This window comes from Pempheris klunzingeri, chromosome 10 (genome assembly GCF_042242105.1).
Source record: "Pempheris klunzingeri isolate RE-2024b chromosome 10, fPemKlu1.hap1, whole genome shotgun sequence".
NCBI lineage: Eukaryota > Metazoa > Chordata > Actinopteri > Acropomatiformes > Pempheridae > Pempheris > Pempheris klunzingeri.
In genome coordinates this window covers 22138532-22161538 of record NC_092021.1, presented here as the reverse complement: position 1 = coordinate 22161538, position 23007 = coordinate 22138532, and the positions used below count along the sequence as shown (strand labels likewise).

The 23007-nt window shown below is 43.9% G+C and overlaps 2 protein-coding genes across 7 annotated transcripts; both read left to right on the top strand.

Annotated features, from left to right (window-relative positions):
- Nucleotides 1-815: 815 nt before the first annotated feature.
- On the top strand, nt 816-22377 carry lmo7a (LIM domain 7a). Of its 6 annotated transcripts, none has more exons than XM_070837539.1 (23): nt 816-944; nt 1772-2021; nt 7444-7558; nt 8380-8519; nt 9057-9726; nt 10221-10502; nt 10882-10996; nt 11993-12154; nt 13141-13241; nt 13335-13395; nt 13742-13798; nt 15029-15054; nt 15274-15381; nt 16580-16666; nt 17112-17500; nt 17740-17796; nt 18703-18758; nt 18980-19138; nt 19434-19617; nt 19867-20193; nt 20938-21046; nt 21470-21572; nt 21660-22377. In XM_070837539.1, exons 2-23 carry the CDS (start codon nt 1810-1812, stop codon nt 21680-21682), a joined length of 3543 nt encoding a protein of 1180 aa, XP_070693640.1. In that variant the 5' UTR covers nt 816-944; nt 1772-1809; the 3' UTR covers nt 21683-22377. The 6 variants fall into 6 exon arrangements, with proteins under 6 accessions (XP_070693640.1, XP_070693638.1, XP_070693636.1 ...); XM_070837537.1 differs by having other exon boundaries at nt 13057-13241; nt 17112-17497; XM_070837535.1 differs by having other exon boundaries at nt 13057-13241.
- Nucleotides 2418-5863, top strand: LOC139208567 (LIM domain only protein 7-like). Its single transcript, XM_070838286.1, has 4 exons — nt 2418-2653; nt 3043-3408; nt 3744-3890; nt 4357-5863. Exons 1-4 carry the CDS (start codon nt 2418-2420, stop codon nt 5141-5143), a joined length of 1536 nt encoding a protein of 511 aa, XP_070694387.1. The 3' UTR covers nt 5144-5863.
- Nucleotides 22378-23007: the final 630 nt, after the last annotated feature.

The window sequence follows — 23007 nt, the reverse complement described above, 5'->3', positions numbered from 1 at the left end:
GACTCAGCTATTTTAATCTCGTTTACAACGCAGCACACAGTTCACGTATGTGTCTGCATGTGAAAATAGCTGCTTCTTTTCTTGAAGAAGCCCGTTTCCTCCCCCTTGCTCATTCTCGTGTTGAATTTGGCTCCTTGTTTTCACATAGATTTATAGGTGGTGGTGTGCAGGGACTCTATAATTCAACCGGCTGCAGGGATTTTCAGTAATAGCAGTCGGTTAGCACACATCTTGTACATTTAGCTATGATAATCCAAGTTCACTGGCGTGGGGTTAGGCTGGGTTTAGTTTGTGGACTTGTATTGTCTGGAAGGATTCAGTGGATTACAGATCTGAAAATAATTTTCTTTTTAAAGTGGCTGACAAGTTTTTGCTTGTCTGTAGCCATACTGGTTAAAGTGGCTCCAAGGCTTTCGTATGCGTTTATATGCAATAACAATTTCTTGTTATGTAAACACAGTAATCAAGGGTACATGAAACATGGCACTGTTTGTTTTGACAGAGATGACAGTGAACAGAAAACAATGAGGTTGTTCCAGTTAAATTGCACCATGCATCGCCCCTTATAGACAGTATAGAAGCATGTGTTTACAGTCACTGCAAGCTCGAGAGGCCAGACAGTACAGACTTCACACTCTTCCTGGGAGATCTCTCACACACCACACACATAGTGGAGCTAAGGATTGTAATTGGCACCCTATTATCTGACTGTGTGTGTTTTTCGTGTGTTTGAAAGGCTCTGCAGGAATCGTCTAGCCAGAAAGGCAGCAACGTCAGAGACAGCGGTTTTGGGGATAACTGGTACTCGGATCGAGAGGAACTCTACCAACTGAGAAGAGGAGGAGGCAGACACAGGAGAGACGACTCCCTGGACAGCTTGGACTCTTTGGGCTCTCGACCCCACAGCATCTCATCTGACACCACTCTTAAAGGCAGCAGCGAGGGTAGGAGACAACATGTCATTTTCATCTAGACACAAACACACACACACTCCTAATCAGACACATCTGCTATTCTTACAAAACCTGTAACCTTTCTGTTCTGGATCTTTGACTTTTTATTCTTCTGGAGCTGACTTTTTGGAGTCATTTAAGAGGGAAGAGCATGTTTTCTTTTATTTTTGTGATTTGTTTTTTGTGTTATTCGAGGTGGCCTCACACACCCTATCAGTAGATTAGCATTGAATTGTATCTCTGCATGAATATTTATAATGAAGTTAATCTATCTAGAACTTCAAATATTTGTGAACAGGGAAGATATTCAGCGTCAGAGCCAGAAAGTTGCCTCCCATTTGTGAAAACAAATACCTATTGCCATCTAGTGGTTGGCCTTTGAAAGTGAATATTTTCGGTAAAAATTCACTCAAGTCTCCAGAGAAGTAGATCTCATATATCAATGCCAAAGCCCGTCTGTGATCTTGTTTCATGACAAAACTGTAGTATGTTTTGGGAGAGGGAAGAGCTGGTGAGTGATCACACAGTGGTTGTCCCCCCTTTAGGAGAGGGCAGTGAGACATTCCACAGCCTTCCACACTGGCTTGTAAATGAGGAGGCCTCCGTTCCCCACCCTGCTCCCCTCTGTTACTCTTCCAAAGTTACGCCAGAACACACAACACACTCCCCTCACTCTTCTCTATCCTCACCTCGTTTGTCCTTTTTGCCACTTCATTACCCTTATCGGACTCATTCTTCTTCTCTCTGTCTTTGCATATCCCATAATCGGCCTCACACCCGTTTGTCCTCCCTGTCCTCCTGCTGTGCCGATGTTCCAGGTTGTTGCAGTGACACTGAGGCAGACTCTGTCTTCAGGATGGCTGAGAACAAGGACAGTTTCAGTTACCGCCGGTCGTTAACCATCACACCCAAGGCCAGCAGCCAGTTTAACCAGTTCCTGCCCACTAAAGACAAATCATCAGGCTATGTGCCTGCTCCACTAAGGAAGAAACGGGCCGAACGCAATGAGGACAATCGGCGCAGCTGGGCCAACCCCACATACACCGAGGATGAAGGCACACTCACCAGGTACTGTTAGAATACTCCCAACAGTCAACACTTTGATCTGTCTGAAGGTGCTGTTTCTCGTCTCGGCTGATTAATAAGGAGTTATTATTCCTTATTTCATATCCCTTGTTTTTTTTTTTTTAAAGCAACGTAACACAAAGTGATCTAGAAGAGTTGTGTTCATACCAAAATCGTTGGTTTGTGCTTCAAATGCCTGAAGTTTACATTGTCTCTTCTCCCATCACTGTTGGTGTTTGCCGTGTTGTCTGCGAATGGTCGATGGTTGTGTGTGTTCGGGTGTTGTTTCATTTTGCTTTGCTCTGGAATGATGATCTCAGCGATGCAAGGCTTTCCTCTGACTACTGTGGCGTCAGTCAAGTATCCCAGAGTGCCTTGCCTGAGACTCATTTACAGTGGATGTACGAGTATGAAAGTGGCAGCGACTCTGACGTAGATCGACCGGACCCTGATCTCGTTCTGGACGACCTGGCCAGTAGACGCTTCCACAGCCCCTCGCCGGCTCCTCCCACCAACTTTGCCGTGCCCATCAGTCCCATGGCATCGGCAAGAGCGTCCGGGGGTAGAGGGGGCCCCTGGCCTAAGGTCACTATGACTCCCAATGTTGCCCCTCAACAGAGTGTGACCTGCCTCAGGTCAGATAACATGAAGCAACCGTGTGACTTTGTGTGCCTGATGACAGCAAAATAGTAGAGCGCTTGTCTTATCCTCAGTTTGCATGGTTAATTGCAACCATGAGCAGCATCTTTGGTTGTAGTATGCTGCTTCTAACAGTGTTTCAGTTTGGACAGTTTTGAGATTTTAGCTGCAGCACGTCTTTATTTGCTGTTTATGAATTTTATGAGCTTGGAGGAGTTATTTGAGTTGGCAACGTAACAGTTCAAATCAATTTCTGCCTCCTTTACAGTTTGGTTTTGAGCTTGCATTGGTTTGCTAATCCTTGCATCATCTCATTTGAGGTTGATGTGCTTGAGGAGAATGTTCCTCTTAGCGTGACTGGCGTGCTGTGCTGCTGCTAAAAAAAAATTCTTTTTGACACATGTGATTGGCTGTCTCTTTTGAGCAGCAGCGGCATCGGCACTGGGGATCGGCATCAGTCCCCCCAGCACGGCTCCGTGAGGGTGGACCACCACCAGGCCGTGTCCACTCACAGCCTGTTCAGGGAGATATACGATGACTCTGAGGATGAAGACGATGAGGTGGGCTATGCTGACCCCATCCAAGATGATCTCTACGCCCGCAAGATGGGCATCAAACCCCAGCCTGCTGGCAATGAATCGCATGATAAGTTCTTACCAAAGTTATGGACGCCTGACGAAGACATTCACATACAGAAGATCAAACTGGGCTCTCAGAGGAGACCCTGGTACAAGAAGATGCAAGGCTTCAGGTGTGTGAGGGCAATGAAATCCAGAATAATATGGAATTCTCTCATATAAACACATACTTTAAATCACTGTACTATGTTTTACAGAGTAGTAGTATCATAGATACCCTGCTTCTTGCTCAATCTTTTCTTACTTTTCTACCAGACACATTAGATTTTGCTAATAATCACTACATGCTAATTTAACCTTTTTAAATTTGGTGTTCACTGCATTTTCTGTGTAGAATCCTCCCACTTACTTCTCTTTCTGTCCCTATCATTGCCTCCTATCTTTCTCTTTTACCCTCTCTCTGCTACCGTCCCCTCTCCTCCGTCCACCCCGCCGTCCTGGGCTGTAGCCATAAGAAGTCGGGCTCTTCGTCAGATGATTCAGACTGTGACACCAGCCCTTGGCTCTCCTCTGCCCCCTCTCCCTCCAGCACCTCTCCCCCTCTCTCCCACACACACGAGGCCTCAGCTCGCACCACCGTTGTTGTGGGGAAAAGGTTGATACAGCTTCATGATTGTGACAATGAAGGAATGTTTTAGAGCATTCAGATTTCATTGGAGAAATATGATGGGGCTATTGGGGCTGAATTTCTGATGAGCTGCTTTCTAATATACTAATGATTTAGATATAGTGTCAAGCTACTGAAGGTTGCCTTAACATGCTTTATAAAGCAGTTTGCCTGCACTGACCTTAGTAGAAAATAGGCTGTGTCTCAGCATTATCCTATTTTTATAACAGTCTGTTCTAGCAATGACTTTCCTTTTTTAAAGCAACTAGCATTGCACTTTTATTTTGTAGCTGAGTGATTGTAGAATCCTGATTTGATCAACATCTGTTTGAATCAAATACCACCACTATGGCTGCTTGAAGTATTTCTTCCTCCTTTTCTTGCTCTTTGACCCAGTTCACATGCATGCACTCATCACCTCTCTGTCCTTTTCTCTTCTTTGCCCACCCTGCAGTCATATCCAACCACACACTCCCACACAGCTCCCCAAGATACAGCCCCCACTGTTAGAGACCCCTCCTCTGGTGTTCGCCCCAGCGGACCCCACCGCAGGTCCCAAATTGGTCAAATGTGAGAAGTGGCCCCTCCTGGGGCGCCAAGACCCCCGGGAGCCCCCAGACCCCATTGATTATGAGAGCATTTTCCCTGACTTGGAGAACGATGACATGTTTGCTAGACGAACTCTGGCCTTCCAGTCCAACAACGACTTGGCCATGATGAAGACTCGGCTGTCCACCAACCGTCGTCTCTACTCGTCTGAGCCGCAACTTAACATCGTCACTCAACAGCGACACGGCCATGGCAGCACAGAGGAGGACGATTTCCCCGATATTGAGCAGGACGATGTTGTTTATCGTAAGGAGAAAACCCAGCAGGCTCAGCAACAGCGGCCACTCTCAGGAGCTCCCGACAACTATGCCCCTATGCCCATCCCGGAGCCGTGGACTCTGCCTCCTGATCTCAAGGCCAGACTCCTGTGCCCCCCATGTCCTCTGTCCCAGGAAGCAGCAGAAAATAAAAAGAATCAGGTTGAGAACGAGACGCATGATATAAGAGATGACATGCTTGTCCGCAAACTCGGAGGTTGTTTTAATCAGAGCCAGGGCTCACTGTCGATGCCCTCGGTACCTTCTTCCTGTAGCACAGATGACCTGCAGAGATGGCAGGCTATCAGGGAAGCCAGTCAGCTGAGATATAAGAAGAGGCTTATGGTGGAGAGGTTGGCTGCTCTGAAGTTGTAAAAACAGTTTGCTGTTACAGTGCCTGTTAGTTTCTCCATCCTTTGTAGACTTTTTCTTCCCTGCTTTTCTGATTTTATTGTTCTGTGACATTTCAGTCTTGAAATATTTTCTGTTTGATGGTGAGGTCGTCTAGACTGCACGTTGATCCGACCAGTCGCATATGGGAGTTCTATCCAATTAAGCTCTTTATTTTATGAAAGCTTATAAGGTGTCCTCAGCATTTATTGGATCAGTCATGAGTGTTTTAACACACACAGCAATGAAAAAGAAGCAGCAGCTCAAAACTTGTTAGCTGTTATCTCAAAATTGAAAGAGGAGTCTTTTCCAGCAAGAAAACACTTCAGTGAAAGCCCCCCCTGACATTGCCATTGGGCTGTTGGTTTTCTGCATGATGGCACTGTGGTTAAATTTACCGTAGCAGCGCGTGGTATGTAAATGCTGAGTGGATGGTCAGACTGTACATTGAACCTACTGCTACTGGATTTTTTTCTTGAAGTGTGATTTTTGAACAAAACTTGAACATCATTAAGCAAATTGTTTGGTACAACATGAACACTGTTAAACAGACCCGAATCCTGCATTTTATCTTTGGTTTTGGTTTCCTATCAGACCGGGTTTGCCTGTGAATGGAAAAAAATATTCAAGCTCAATAAAGAGAATGAGACTTAATGACCTTGTGATGTAATGCATTGAATTGGCCATTTGTTGACCTCAGCTAACACCTGCCAGTGACATGGATCTGACCAGAGCACAATGTTGTTTTCCTCAGCAGAAGGAACTTCACACCGACATGTTAAGCTCAAAGTGCAGCAGCATGGGAGTGTGGAAAGATTCAAGGCTGAGTAATATCCAAACATAACAGCCCCGAACACACCGACAGCACCAAGCAGAGCAATTAAATGTAGTCCTGTCCGTTGAGCCGACATGAAAGCCTGTAGAAATTCCTCACAGCTCTGAAAGGAGATGCAGCTTGTGGACTCCATAGTAACCTGATCACAAATCTGTTCTGTGGTGTTTGCACATGAGCAGACACACACACAAGCGTGCACAAAGCAACCATTTAACCTGAGTCAAGGCCATCTGGATTTACTTCTCCTCCATACGTGAAGCCATGTTTCCAGTGACTTCATGGTGGAGTCTCCAGAAAGGCAGCATTGTTTAGAGAGAGATACATGTTTGCACACCTTGCCAGCCAAATGTCAGGGAAAGGAAAGGCAATTCTGAGCTGTAAGCCTAACGTATACAGACCATAAGCTCTAATTTCTTCAGTATATAGAGCAGAAATCAGCAGTCATGTCTTAACTGGGTCTACATACATCTGAAGCCCGTCGCCTGGGGATAAGCTGGTTGGAGAGTCGTCAGTTGACCTCAAGTTCTTAATTAGACCACTATCAGACTCACTGTCCAGGGCTCTTCTGCAGAAATGTGACTTTGTTGTCTGTGGTTCTCTCTGGTTTCCTAGACAGCGCCAAATGCGAGAGAGTATCGACGGGTGAGTTGATACGGGCTCCCAGGAATGTGGCACGTTTGCATTTGCTCTGGCCTCTTACAGTCGCACCTCGCTGCCCCCTGCTTTTGTGCTGCTCTTCTCACTCTCTGGCCGCTAAACGCTGACACACAACATAGAGTATTGTATGGCACAGGGCCAAGTTCAGGGTGGGGGTGGAGGGAGGTGCGTTGGTCCACAAAGCTCTATTGACGAAGCAACGAATTGAAAAGATGCATGCAATACCAATATGCCGGGTCATCTACCTAAATTGTGTTGTGTCCCAGTGAGAGTTATGACTGAGCACTGGCCTGATAGCAATATGAGACGTGTAAATTGTGACAGGTAAGTAAAAACAAAGTGCATTCTTCTAAAGGCTGTGAGCTTTGATGTGACTTTGCTCTTTTGCATGACTGGGAGGGCTGTGATACATGTTACTAACCCACTCCGCAGTGTTTTGTGGTTGACCCATGTGCTGTTTTTGCAAACTAACGTGTGGTTACAGGTCAAAAGTCTGATCCAGTTTATTTTCAGCATCAGTGCCAAATATATGGATTGGAGGATCAAGGTGTGATTTATTTTGACCACTTGAATTTATTTCTACAGCCTATCAGATACACTGGTAAGAGATGGTGCATGCATCCTTGGAGTGGAATACATTTTTTAATTCTTAACCCTTTTTAACCTTTTTAAAGCTTCTGCCAGAGTATTAAAACTAAAGGTCCCCTCAACTTCTCACTTGCGCTCTCACTCAACTTCTTGCTGCTTATGCCCAGAATATTTTTAAGATTTCTTCGTACTTTTTTTTCTACAGGAGTAAATCAACAAATGATATCCAGGTTGACCCCAACGTCATCCGCCAGGCTCGCTTTGAAGGTCTGCAGACCTATCGCCAACAGATAAAGGAGAGTGACGATAAATGGCAGGATGTGAGTATGACTGGTACTTGGACTGCACACTAACGCTCAACGATATCTGTTTCTGTCTCTGTTTGTCCTCAACACGCAAGCGAAAGGTGAGCACATGATCGTTCGGGTCTGTGCAGCAATTAGGAGAGCAGGTGTCGGGGTGCAGTTTGTGGCCGCAGGGTGAAAAAAGAGCTGTTTAGATAGAAGCCAGACACTGAGGCAGACGCTGATTGGTGCAGCACTGCCCTCTGGCTATGGACTGTCCTCATTTCCAAATCAGTGTTTGTGACAGGAAACGCAACGAACTGCTCATACTAATAATGTAATTAATGTGAAATGGTGTTATGACGCAATATAGACATGTAACTAGACTTAATCCATATAAAATGGACTTGGGGTTGCAAGAAATTCCTTTAAAGTGATTTTCCAAGGGCAGTGGTGCTCCAGTGTTAAATGCCGGAGATCCATTACAAGTGCTCATTCTTGAGTAAAAAAATTCAGTAATGAATGAATAAAAAGTTTTCCACATGTATTTAACTGGCTGTGACAGTCTATCAGCAGTCTGATTGGTGTCATGGCAAAATAATGGAGTCTTAAAGCAGCATTTAGGTCACACAGTCCCCAATACGCAGGGGAGGTGAGCCGGGAGGAGCCTAAAGTACACAAATAGAACACCTTCAAATGTAGTCCTTTCTTTTTTTTTGTCTTTCTCTCTCCTTCTCAACTTCACTCCCTTCAGCTGTGCAGTTAGCCATGCAACACAACCTGTCTGTCTTACCTCAGCCTAAGCTGAATAGTTAAGAAATGGTGCATGAGGTGATCTGGGGTTAATTTTGCCGCAGGACCTGAGCAAATGGAAGAACCGGCGCCGGAGTGTCAACTCTGACATAGTGAAGAAAAAAGAGGAAAGGGAGAAGATAGAGCAGATCACATACAGCGACAACAGAAGGTCCAAGACCTTCAAGGAGATGCAAGAGGAGAGGTAAGGGAAAGAAGACCCCAGCAGGTACTTTTGATTGTGCAAGGCATTGTGGTATTGGTAGATTTAATGCCATAGAATTTCTAGTTTGATTTTCTACCAAGACGCAACACACACTGAATTTATTCCTCCTTTCACCTTTTTACCCTCGGAGGGGGATCCGTTGCTAAGGTAATAACAGAAAAGGCGTGTAAGAGAAGTTTTGTGTTAAACACAGAGACTGCAGGATTATTTGTGCTGGAGTGAATGAGGAGTCTGTCTGTAATTGTACCTTCAGTCAGTGTGAAAGTGTAATCTAATCATGGCTTACAACCTGCCTCCCCTTTTTTTGCCCCACCCCTCTCTACCCTCCTCTTTTCAACCTGTGTTCTTCTTTTTATTTTCCTCACTGTCACATGCTCGCCTTCCTGTCACTTGTCCCCTTTATCTCCCTAAACTGCTTCCCTCTCCGTCCTCGTCTTTAATTTTAACTGTCACTGTCCACTTTTTCCTATTCACCTCTTTATCCCATGCCCCTCTCCTCCTCTGCCTGGTCTACAGAGAAACCAGAGGAACGAACAGCATTGGTAGTCGTCTCAAATCTCTCTCTTACCTGGATGACGACGAGGACGTATTTGAGAAACCTATCGTTTCCCCACGCACCCGAACCCTTCCTGCCAGGAGCTACACTATCGATACTCCTTACTATTCCTCTGAACCCTCTGAGCCGTCTTTGAAAGAGGACGAACCCCCTGCTGCTTCCTCACCTACTGGCAGGGCGGCCTCTCCTCCCACCTCAAAGGAAGCTGACATTGTGGAAAGTCCTGCAGGCAGCGACACCACGACGGCCATCACTCCCACCAGCCACAGCTCCCAGTGTCCAGCACCTGCACCTTTACAGAGTCCAGTCTCAGAGCACACTAGCACAGTCAAGACAGAGGAGACCACGAGCATTGTCTCCTCAGTGAGCTCCAGTCAAAAAGTGCCCGAGCCAAGGCACCCATTGTCAGGCACACAGACTAAGGTGGAGGCCCCTTCCTCTCGTTCTCTGTACAAACAACAACCACAGCTCAGCTCAATGGAACACAAGCCTCCCGGGGTGTCTCGGGTTTCCGCCTCCCTCCCCAGGAGCTACCAGAGATCGGATAGCGCACGTCTAACCTCAGTTGTCACGCCAAGGCCCTTCGGGACCCAGCCGTCCCGCATCACCTCATTTCCCCGAGCCTTTACAGTGAGTACTGGATAATTCTTCCACTAAATTCAAACTACCAATGGAGCACAATGAGTTGGAGGATATCTAGAGGGGGAAGGAGGGACGGTGTTTGTTTGGCACTAAGAAATCTTTGCCCTGTTGGTCAAGTTCAGTGTCATTTGTTTTGAGTACATCAGTGTTACCCAGGAGTCCGATCTGATTACTGGGTGAATAATGGATGAAGCTTTTTCTAATGCTAACTCGGCTACCAGAGCTGCTATTTTCAGCCTCATTCACATTCATTACTGTTACAGTAAGTAAGTTTGATGAGATCAGTTATTGACTGTCAGGTGCAAATAGTGAACTTTTGAAACAGTTTCACATTTTAAGAGTTGACGACACATTCATCAGCTGACTTTTTTCCCCCATATTCAAAGATCTTTTACAGATTAAAATGAATTTGTAATCAACAGTCCTGTGTTATTCAAGCTCGCTTGCTTTTAAGACTCAAACTCTGCATCTATCCTGGACAGATGGACGACGCTCAAAAGCGTATCAACGGCGACTCCAGTGTTTCCAAGAAGTCGTCTGTGCCAAGCCGATATCACCAGTTCATGACCTCTGAGGACGAGGCGCGCTCTCAGTCCAGCTCTGCCCACAGCAGTGACGACGAGAAGGAGGAGGAGGAGGAGGAGGAGGCCAAGACCGCGACCAGGAACCCGACCAGGGCCGCAATGAGGAGTGTCTCACCCGTCCCTCCTAATTTCAAGAATGATCCCCCCGTCAGTCCTGCTCCAGCTAAAGAAACCAGCCAGGTACTCACATTAAGTACTGTCGACAAAACAGATCAGCTTGTTTATCGAAGACATCGAAAAAAGGCATATTTTATTTAAAACTGATAATGTGGGCAGCCACTGAAAGTATTTTCTTCAGCCTCTTTTCTCATGTTGCTTAAAAAAGAGTGCTGCACTGCAGAAATTAAAGAATAGGTTGGCATTTAATCAACAACCGTAAATAATTAATACAAGGCTTCTTGCCAAAGCAGGTATGTGTACACACAGGCACTCAAGCTGACATGCTGATCTCGATAGTGATGAAGAGTCACAGAGTTGGCCACATTTCTGAACTTGAACAACATTTATTCACACAAAACGGCTTCATCTCTGCTCACCGGTTTTGTTGTTTGGTTTCTAGGAGGACTCCTGTGAGATGCGGATCAGCCTGAACCAGAAGCCCAACAGCAGCAGAGACTTTGGCTTCCAGGCAGCCTGGGACTCAACAGGAGCTCGTGTCACATCCATCCAGCCAGGTAACAACAACACCAACGTTTGAGAGAAATACCTCCAAACAAAAGGATTTAAATTGTATGGGTAGAGCTTTATCCACCCTCCAGTATAATGTGTGCTCATCAGCCAAACTGGCAACTGGCACTCCCAGTGAGTAAACCCAGGGGAGAAAGATCAAACAGGCTCTGGCGTATCACTAACGCTGACTGACGTATTCACAGATCCAGTACAGTGGTAATCTCGGAAACCAGTGCTCAGGCTCTGTTATATTTTACAGCCAGGCACTGCTGGTTAGTTGTCAGCAGGTTTTCGGTCCATTGCAGTGGCGGTGCCAGACCTATGTAGGGCAGCATCTATCTGGGTCAGATCTGCTGGGCCACAGCCTCTCTTTCTACTGAGGTTTTCTCATGTAATTTACAGTGTTTCAGTAATACTTGTAGCACACAGCATGAATGAGCAATACTGTCATTAGCCACATATTGCACACATTAGCCACGCAGAGCCATGAGACATTAAGGAAAATGATCTTATTGGATGTTTATAGAAATAGTTTAAAGGCTGAAATAGTAATATCAAAAATATATGAATATATGAATACTTCATTGTTAGTAAAATACTATTAACTGTGCAGTCTTATTTTACTTATGAGTAAAGATGTAAGAAGAGTTAGTTTGTCTTTCTGTAGGTTTCAGCATAGTTTAGTATCTGTCCCACAAAATATAGCATAAAAACCCGTTTATACATTTCTATCTTAAAAAGTTACTCTTCTTCTTTTTTTTTTTTTTTTACACCAGTAAACCTCAAATCATTCAGGCCTAAGATCATGGGAAGATATTAACTGTATTAACTTAACATGTGAATATGTGAAGAGTTATACTGATGAGAATGAAAAGTCTAATTTAAAGTTCTCATATCATGACAATTTCTTCAACTTGGATGAAATTACTAAAACATCCATTGATTCATGCAAGAATAGTAGCTCTTATTAGTTGAAGACTTCGCTGCGCTGTCTCATGCAGGCAGCCAGGCGGAGATGTGCCAGCTTCAGGTGGGAGACGAGGTGCTGACGGTGAACAGGCAGCAGGTGGCAGAGATGAGCTACACAGACTGGAAGTCCTGCATGGAGGAGGCTCTGCAGGAGGGCAGTCTGATCATGGATATACGTCGCCATGGCAAGAATAGTGAGTCATCTGAACTTTGTGTGTGTGTTTGTTTGGTGGAGACTGAATTAAACCACCTTAAGGTGTGTTGCATTCCTGGACTGACAGCACTGCTTCTGTTGCTTGCGTTGCTAAACAGTTCTGACACTTTAAATTAGTCCGTAAACCATTGTGAAATCATCCATGAATGATCTCATGACAGCCGGTGAACGGCCTGTAACTTTTTTTTTTTTTTCTTGTCTGATGTGGGAAGACTATTATTGTGTTTGACCTCAGTAGCTTTTATTTCTACTTTTTTATTTTTTTCTGTGTCCTGTTTTTCCATTTCCTCTCATTTCTCTCTCTTACTTCTACTGTTCTTATTCTTCTTTCTGTTCTGTTTCTACATTTTAATGCCTTTTCTCCTCATCAGCATTCCTCTCTGTATCCATCTGGTGTTTTCCTTGTGGAGAACTAACCCAGCTCAGGTCCAGCTCGAGTCCGTGGTCCTCTGAGTTTGCTGTTTTCACAGTGGTAGTATAACAGGCTTACTTATTCCAACTATGTCAGCGTCACCTTACAAAAATAATAAACCTCCCAGAGTAGCTCACTTGAACTAACACACGGTACTTGTTGAAGTAATGTAGTGATGCCCAGTGGTTGTGAGCCTGTTAGAAACACTGTGTGGGTTTGTGAAAGCTTTAATGGGCTGCATGGCTGGGGAAGGTGGTTTCTCTGTCACCCCCTGCTGCTCTCTATAATAACAACATAACAGCAACTTTATCTCTTGCTTTATAGTGTTCATTATGTAAATGGACAATTCTGTGTCAAATGTTGGGCTTCACAAACAGACCGACTGCTTCATACACACAGGCACATAAAAACATGTGGTTCTGTGCATAAACACACGTCCTATTTTTTGCCATTGCATTGTCTGCATGCAGACTGGGACAGAGATCAACCTTCCCTGCCATTTAAAAGCCATAAGACCATCAATCTGACCAGTACGGATCACCCAATACTTCTAGGTTCCCATGAGACAAACATTGTCAGCTCCAGCCTGGATTTCACGTCACGCATTTCCACAGAAGCCCTGCCACCCAAAGAGGCCCCCGCCCACCCCGTCATCGTAAGTGACCCAGAATAACTCAGGTTGACTCCAGGTTTGATCAAGTTTTCGTCCCTCTTTAAGGAGCGTACACCCTGTCATGTCTCCCTGCAGGATGTGGCTTCAAATGGAGTTAATGGAGGTTTCAGTGAGTCGGTGACCATGAGGAACAAAGGTAAAGAGCAGAGCACACAATCAGAAAGGTTATGGAATTGATCCTCATGACTATATCCGTACTGAATACAAAAACACGCCCTCAGGGGATGTCATTTGTTGACTTAGTTTTGGGAGAAACATATTTGCAAACACTGGACTATTGTGGGTATTACTGATGGACATTTACTGTGTTATGTAACAAAGTGATGTAACAAAGTGAAACGTCACCTGAAACATATGATTATGATACAACTCAAACAACATGTACTGTATGTGTATTCATGTATTGGTGATATAAGGTGGTTTATCTCATGGTTAAACTTGTTTCTCTCCTCACTGTATCCTGTTTTCCATTTCTCATGTAGAGTCAGAACCCATATCTTTGAAAAACTTAAAACGGAGGTCAGAGTTTTTTGAAAAAGGTAAAAAAAAATTAAATTAAAAAAACCACCGACCCAATTGGAGTGGGTTAGCTCTCAAAAGTGATGACTTCTGTGTAATGTGGTGGCTGGGTTCTCTGTGCTTTTGTCTCACCGAATTCCTCAGACTCCCACGGGATGTTGCATGTCTCTTATCAGTCACAGCCTCATGTTCAATTGATAAGTCACTCACTATCAATTGATTATGAGCTGTGAGGATTAAAGTCGATTCCTCCGTGGCTCAAGCTTAACCCCTGTGCTGTGCCCCTTCCCTCCTTCAGGTGGCTCAGGGTCCAGTGTCAGTGCGCTGGTCTACCTCTGTGGTAAACAGGGTTGAGTGTGCAGTGACATCCTCACCTTTGCTTGGTACCTCAGCCTGGGACAGTGACATGCTTTTCAAACCAAGAGAGCCTAATCAATATTTTGGGGCAAATTAAGGAATTGTGTACTCACAAATCTACATAAACTAAAAGAAATCATTATTTTTAAGATACGGTCAGAAATGATCAGTTCACTCCCACAAAATTTCCACAGCGGATCATTTTTGTTAGTGAAGAAGAGACCCACAGACTATGAAAGATGGAAAAAAATGAATCAGTCTGTGTATAAAAGCAACACATCAGCTCTGAAGGCTGGACAGCATGTCAGACACTACGCCAGTGTACCAACCACAAATACAAATCTTTGAATTCAGTTGTGTTTGTGGTATTTTTCGAGTGGTTTAACACTTGGTTGCACTTTTCACTTTGCTGTGCATGAAGTTAAAAGCATTCCTGTTGTTCTCTTGGCATGCATGTATTGAATCCTATCTTAGCCTCTCAGAATAGCTGCGCTGCACTTGTGAGCATCTTATGCATGCCGCTGAAATGTGTGTTTTTCTTTTCGGTTTGTTTGATCTTGTTGTCCTCGCAATCGGTTTATTGATTTTTTTCCCATTCAGAACCATTGGGCTGCTATCCAAAGTAAATGTCAGCGAGTGGGTAATCTTGAATTGAGAGAATCAATAAGTCCTAGTGGGTGAAATCTGACCTTTGAGGCTTGTTGAAAACATCAATTACTGTTGTGGTTTTAAATGTCATTTTCAATGATGAATTGGTACTTGACTTAAAAATGAAGGTGAAACTTTAATAAGCCTGTCAAGTTTGTGTTGCTACAGTATATGGCCTCGAGGTTAACTTCTTTTCTGTTCTCTGCCTGTGCATATTGACTGGATGATTTTCTTTTCTTTTCAAGGAGGATCAGAGTCTGCAATGCCAGATGTGAGTATTATTATCAGTACTTAAGGCAGTGTTCTGTCTCTGTTTGCTCTTATGGCATAAAAAAACATATTTGAAAGCAGATACCACATTTATTATGAGGCCCAGATTCATTAGAAAGAATCTCACATAAACTCCGACACGAAAAATACTCAAGAGCGTTAAGTTAAAATGTGTTTTCTGTTGAAGTGAATGTAGAAATGTGTGCATCTGTGTCTGCAGATACCTGTTCCTTCAATCACTCCGTCCTCCAGCCGCTGGTCTTGGGACCCAGAAGAGGAGCGCAGAAGACAAGAGAAATGGCAGAAGGAGCAGGAGCGCCTCCTACAGGTGCACAAAGGCACACACGTGTAGCAGTGACGTTGTGTTAGAATATTACACCTGTGACACCTTTCACACCTGTATTGTGCTCATAAATCTGCGTTTCAATGATTTTTAACTTCATGAAGGTTACAGTCTTGATTTTTAGTTTGTGGTGCTGGTAAATCTTTTGTTGTATAGAGAGAATTTTCTCTTACAGCAGCAATTTAGATAAATTAAAAAAAGAAATGGACGTAACAATTGACAGTCAAATAGAATAAAAAGCCTGTCAATAGAAGCCTTTTTTTAAAATGCTATGTGTATGTTTTAGCTTTTTGTTTCTATTGTGTGTGTATCTGTGTGAGTCATGTCAATGACAAATTAGCACATAACTGCCAAAATCCACGAGCACAGAAAGGAGATACATGAGCGTCGATATAGAGCCCACCAACATGATCATGATGTGAAACTGACACCTCCCTAAATCTGTTTCAACAAGAACTGGATAAAGAAACCTTCACGAGAGGAGCATTTGTTGAAGGGTTTGTTGTATTAAACTGCATCCGACAGCAACTAAACAGAGTGTTTAGTCCGTCAATAAAATTGAAAATACCAAATGAAGCAACCTCACGATCCATTTGATCTAAAATACCCATCTGGAAATCTGGTGCGTGACTCATCTGACAATGAGACGAAGAACAGAGCGTGTAATGACTCGCCAGGAAGACCTCACAGTCAACGCAGACTGTTCCCTGTAGGTTCAAAACAGAAAACTCAACAGAGCGCTCTGGCAGCTGAGAGTAAAGCATCCATCGAGTATCCAGCTTAAATGTAGTAGAATCCTGTCAAAACATTTTTCCGAGGGTCTATTTCTGGACGGAGATCAAAGGTGTCCGAGCAGAGCTCTGATGTAGCCGGGAAGGCTTGTTACTCCTCCAGTCTTAGTCCCTGCTGGATACACGGCCTGATTTTATGATGTGCCAGGGAGACTTCCTGCCCTGGGCAAGCTTCTCTAGGTTTATCAACTTTCAGGGTGGTTAGATAACGTGTAGGTGAGCTTGAATTATCTGAGAATAATACAACTATGTTACCAATTCATGCTTTAATACTTATTCTTCCCACTGTATTGTACATTCTGGTCAAGTAGTTCATAAGTTATAATTTTTAATGGCTTGTGTTCCATTTAAATGGGTTGACCTTTGACCTCTCTCAATGCATTTTCAACCAGGAGAAATACAAGCGTGACCAGGAGAAGCTGCAGGAGGAGTGGCTGAAGGCTCAGCAGGAGATTATCAGGAGTGAAGATCAACAAGAGGTAACAAAAATATTTTAATTTGAATAAATTCTTATAACGGAAGCAGCTGGAGATCACTAAAAGATTGATTGATGGGACGTGTTCAAATTACTTTGATGGTGTTGTTGATTGAAATTGCTGTAATTATATAGCAGTTGTGTGGCCACTTACAGGTAAATCTGACATTTAAACGCAGGTGTATTTCTCATAAAAGGCAGTGAAAGTGAGAGCAGAACAATGTCTAATCATGTGGTTATGTACTGTAATGGTAGATGTCTTTCCAGCCCATAGTTTTGTAACAAACCCCCTTTGAATAGAATTTCAAAACAACTGCTTGCTTGTCACCCCTGACGTGAGTTTCTCCACTCTTGTTGCAGTTCCTTCTTTTGGCCCACAAAGATCAGATTACTTAATGCCCTCATGTGTTAAATGCTTCCTCTTTTCTGTCTTTCCTTCTCTTCAGCAGCCTGAGAGCCTGGAGGTGAACAGCCACAGCATCAGCCCACACTCCCCTCTGTCTCCCATCGACCACCAAACCTCTCCTCTGTGGGAGGAGGAAGAGAAGGAGAGGAAGGAGGAGCAGGAGCGCGAAAGACAGGTGGAAGAGAGGAGGAAGCGGGAAGAGGAGGAGCGGGAGCTGCAGCGTCTCCAGGAGGAGAGAGAGAGGGAGGAGGAGAGGAAGCGGAGGGAGGAGGAGAAGGAGGAGGAGAGGAAGCGGAGGGAGGAGGAGGAGCTGAGATGGCAGAGAAGGAGAGAGCAGGAGAGGGAGGAGGAGAGGAGGCGGCAGGAAGCCGCAGAGCAACAGCGCAGAGAGCGGGAGAGAGCCTTGGAGCAGCAGCAGCAGCAGCAGCAGTGGTCAGTAGAGCCACAGTAGAGCCACTGCTCCACCCACTATCCTGTTCTGTCCTCACCCTTTACTCACACCGTCCACCTCACCTGCCCACCGTGTTGATAATAACACACCTGAATGTAAAACATAACCGGCTTTACTGTCTGTGCATTAACATGAGTGCAACTAATGTTTTTGCATGTGCTTTGTCCTCCACCTTTGTGTTGTAACCCCACCTCTCTCTACTCACTAACCTTCACAAAAGGGCTGGGGGCTCCCGTGGCTTTGCCAATGTCCAGCCTCCACTGTCCTTTACAGACAGGTTAGTACAGCAGGGGTTGTGTGTGCATTTGTCAAACCACATCTGCGGTCATACATAACAAAATAATGCTTCTCTCTGAATGGAGCTACTCAGCTATTGCCACTAATAACCTGTTCTTACGTGTACTTTCTATGTGATATACCTCATTTTGATGAGTAATAATACATAACAATGATCACATTTTATTTAAGAATAATTAATTGAACACTATAATATTGATATATGTTTTTATTTTAACAGCCGTAACTCTTCCTATGGGCAGACTGGTGTATAAAACATAAGACAGTATAATAAAGCACAGTTGTAGTAACATAGAATATTAATATAGCTTTTTCACATTTTCAGCTACAAGTTCTTTATATTCTCTTTAAATTCTCTTTCTCCAACCAGGAGTTATCTTGGCAACACAATTTGTTCTTGCCTGAAACTGTCAAAACGGTGTCTCACAAGCATTATAATCATGCCAAACACCAACACCCGATTCTAACAAACAAGAACAGTTTGTCACTCCTGTGCTGCTGTAACCTAAAATAAAACATTACAGCAGATACAGTTTAGTTTAACATCATGTTTGGCTTTGAAGCAGTAAATCTTTTGTTTGTTTCTTTGGACACATTTCTCAGTAGAAAACAATACTGGCACATCTTTAGTGTATAGCCCAAAGATGGCTGTATGTGTCCAGGTATTCGTTGTTTCCTGCCAGCTTCATTTGAACCAAATCATTCAAACAATGTCTCCTCATATTGATGGTCATAAAACTGAAAGCTGTCTTAGGCCTCCAGCTGAGATGTGAATTACCAGTGGCTGAGCTGCAGCTTCTCCTTTGTAACGATTCAAAAAATTAGGTTTTTCCGCTCTTGTATTTTAAGATGGTAACACTAAAAGTTATTTTGTTTTGTTTGATAGGGTCAAGTCCAAATCATCTCCCCAGCTTGATGAAGAGGAAAAGCCACAGAGGAAAGGTCAGTGTTCTCGATTCACTGTTTTCTCTCTTAGTTTTATTCTAGTTTATCTTTAATAAAAAAAAAGGCAGTGACTGGCTTGTGAATGCAGCAGCGACCTGAGACCAGCAACAGTAGAATATTCAGTTATTGGCCTATGTTTTTCTCCACACTGGTTGTTTTATAAGTGACTCCATGTATGGATGTTGTTGCACATATATGTGGGTTGTACTCTACTGTAGGTGTGACTATGCAGCCGGGGGGTATGGCTCACTGGCTGCTGGAAGAGCAGTGGTGGAGCGCACATGACAAACAGGCCCAGAGTCAGAGCGCTGCATCAGAGCTGGAGATGGAGAGGAGAAACATCCTCAATGCCATGAGATACAGAGAGCCAGAGAGAGGTGGTGAAACCCAGTCAGTCGGCCCTCATTGAGACCCCTTTGATAAGCCAATCGTGATATTTCACCACATCAAAACTTACAGCTATTTGATTGACAGCTGCTGAATCAAATGGTAAATCAATCAGTCAGCCAACCAGAAAATTACATGCAGCTTCCATAACTTTGATTGGTCCAATCAAACCACTCTGGGGAATCACCATATCTACATCACCACAGCCTCATTCTTTCATGATCTAGGTACCAGAAACTTTTAATTTCCCCCAGCATAATGTTCATGTTTCCTCTCTGGGTGCAGTGACGGGCAGTGTAGTGGGTGAGAAAAAGGTTCTGCAGACCTCAACGCAGGCAGAGATGGATCGGCAGCAGATCCTTAACGAGATGAAGAAGAAGACTCCGCTGCTGACGGACAGCAGCTGGATCCGACAGCGTTCCTCCAACGCCGTCACCAACAAGGAGGCCGACATGCCACCCATGCGCAGGTACAGTCTGCCCAGCATATACAGGAGTGAATAAATCCCATCTCTGTTGTGTAAAGGTGGTGGCTTGTTTTTACACCCACTAATATCCTGTTTACTTGTGTGCTGGCTACCACTCTGACTTTTGGTTGGACCATTAGTGAATAATGTAACACAAAGACAATCGCCTAAGGTACAGTTGGTAGCCAGACAGTTTGAATGCTTCTGCTAACCAGCTAACGTGGGTGGGTGTGGCGTGGGTTGGCTTTGCAGAGGCGAGTCTCTTGACAACTTGGACGCCTCCTCCAACTCCTGGCGCTCATCATGGACCCCCAAGAGCAACTCTTATATCCAAAACTACACTCGGCCTCACTCTGCCCTCTCTGGCAGCACTTCTTTTTATGGTGGCGGGCCGGGTTCCCAGCGGCCGGGCTCCTCCACTCTGCCTTCCTCCTACTCCATGGGCTCCCTGCGAGGTGGGGCAGGAACCCCCTCGTCCCCTTGGTCCCGGCAGTCTACTTCCCCCTTACCTTCCTCTCCGTCACCCTCTGCCTCTCCTGAGCCCACTTCTGACAGAGGCGCCCCTCAGCAACAGAGCAGGTAAACTCAACAAGGTGGCTTCGCTTAACAGCCCCAGCAAGCTGCCTCTAACCTCTCACTGGTATACTGGGTTGACCAATCATAATCCAGGTGGTGTTAAACCATGACTTTGGATGGGGAGTTGTGGTAAAGAGCAACTGAACCTAAATTGTTTTCACTCTTATGCTGTTGCACATTGTATGACATTGTTTTATGTGACATTTTCCATCCATTCAACCTCCATTTCACACCTGACAGGTCATACTCACTATACTGCACAGTCCTTTTTTTTTTTTTTTTTTTTTTTGCAGAGTCCCTGTTTTATTTCATCAACACATACAGTACTGTGTCATAGCAGCTGTTTTTTAAAAGCTAAAATGATACTACCCCATTGTTTCCATGTAAAAATCTAAAATTATCATCATTTCCTCATCATCTCATTCAGGTCAGGAATGAAAAAAAGAGGCTTTACACATAAAATACATTATAAAATAAATTATTCCAGTTGAATCAATGAAAATCATGAAATATTATATATATTATGGAGCTGCAGTCATTCAGGAGCTTCTGTTTTATTTTAGTGAAAGACACAATTGGTTCTCATCCAAGAATGAATATTTAACAAAAGGCAAATATTGGCCAAACTTGTTTCCAAACAAATGATTCATCAGTTTAACCCTGTTGTATACTGGTGGTATGCATACACACATGCATCATTCGTGTGTGCTGGGCTCACAAATCACAGCTGTTCGTTCTGTAATCCAGGTCAGTGAGTGGCAAGAAAATCTGTACGTTCTGTGACACCCCGCTGGGAAAGGGAGCAGCCATGATCATCGAGTCCCTTGGGCTCTGTTATCATTTGGGCTGTTTTAAGGTGAGAGCTTGGCTCCCGTCGGCCCTGGAGCACATCATCGGTACACCTCGACCGATCCTCAAAAACTAACTTCACTTCTAACTTCACTTCTCTTTTCTCACTAACCTGGCAAATCCTGTTACAGCTGAGCAACATAGATTGTCTGAGTGCCAAAACCTGCAAGGAAAACTAATCAACCCCTCCTGTGTTTAACTGTTGATCCTTCCTGGAACTTTGGTCTTCACTTGAGTTTGGTCTCCTCCTGCACAGCGATCCGTCCTGCCAATCTTTGTCATTTGACTCTCATGTTCCTTTTTCTTTCTGTACGTACAATCAATAAGCTTCCGTCTGTCCTCATCCCTCCACCTTTGGACTCAAGCACTTTTGTTGAGCTTTAATCGGTCGAGGAGCTCTTTAACTCTTCCCTTTCCTAAACTCCCTCAGTGTATCGACTGTAAGTCCGACCTCGGAGGATCGCAAGCCGGGGCTGAAGTCAGAATACGACACAAACAGCTCTACTGTAACTTCTGCTACATGCGACTCAAAAGTGAGTACACGATCGATGTGGTCAGCATGATGACGTGTCGCTTTGGGCTTTTTCTTTAAGTCTAATGTTGCTGTTTGTTTTCTGTAGCTGGCCAGCCAACCACTATGTGATATGACTGTACTCCAGCAGATTGATGAAGAAACTACTTGTGACAACAACCCATGAACATTAAAGTGAACACTGAGGCCGTTGCAAAAAGCTGGGACGGCTGGTTTGGACGTACAATATTTTACCATTTATAACTCAAAAATCTCAGTTGGCTTGCTGATGAGAATTATATTTGTTTTTCAGAGGGGAAGCTTGCAAAGAAGTCATCTACTTTAATGTGTTTATATCATATTAAGTATTACAGTTGTACAAAGCGTAAGGGTTCTGCATGCACCAGAGTTTTTAAATGTTTTAGCCACAACACTACTCGAAACGTTAAAATGTCTATATGATTGTTGAGGCGGATCTTTGTAATGACCTTCACTGAGACAGATTTTAGAGATGCTGAGTTCACCGGGATCATCTCCTCTTCTTTAATGCTTTATTCTTTTTCGACTCAGTCTTGTGGTATTAACACGTTTGTTGACCAAGTATTCTTATCATGTCTATGTGCCTTTTTCGTTTGTAACAGGGAGAAGTAATTACGATTATTAGAATTCGTTCAAAATATATTTAAAACCGTCTGCTTGGATAGCACTTGCCTGGAGTTTTCACTGATAGATGGAGGATTGTACACATAAGCAGGTAACCGTGTGAAGAATATATCATATTGAATGGCGCTGAATAGTAACATTTGTAAATAAAATTACTAAATGCTCATCTCACGGTGAAATTGCATAATTCTTTGTAATGGTATTCCAGTATATGATGCAAAGCTTTTCCTGCCTCTGTAATCAGAAATCATTATTCTCTTCTCTCTCTGTCTGTCCCTCTCTTTCTGTTTCTCTGTGGTGCCACAGTCATAATGAAAGGAATTTCAATGAGCTTTTGTGCAAGGGTTCAGAGGACCTGGCTGCTCTGTGTTCTCCAAAGCCAATTTGTCATGCATATTTCATTCAGTGTGCATGCATTACATTTGATTACACTTTGATAAGCTATTTTCTTAATGTATTCTGTCATTTTCACTGTTCACATCATATCTGCATAAACATTTATTGAATATTCATTCGAATAGGGATGCTCCAGATTGCTCAGTACTCAGCTCCCAAATGCATTTAAATGGAAAGGTAAGAAATTGTCCTCATTTCCCATAAATGGAAATAAGCGCAATTGAAGCAATATATGTAAATAAGTTGGACTGAGCATAAATTGGCTCTGTATTCTTGAGGTGAAGCACAAACAGCCCCTGGAGGCAAACATCTCAAATTCTCAGATTCCTTTTTTAGATGTTTCCTGGCGCTCTGGTGAGGGAGAGAGATTTTAATCCTTATGCTTAAAAAACAAGCAC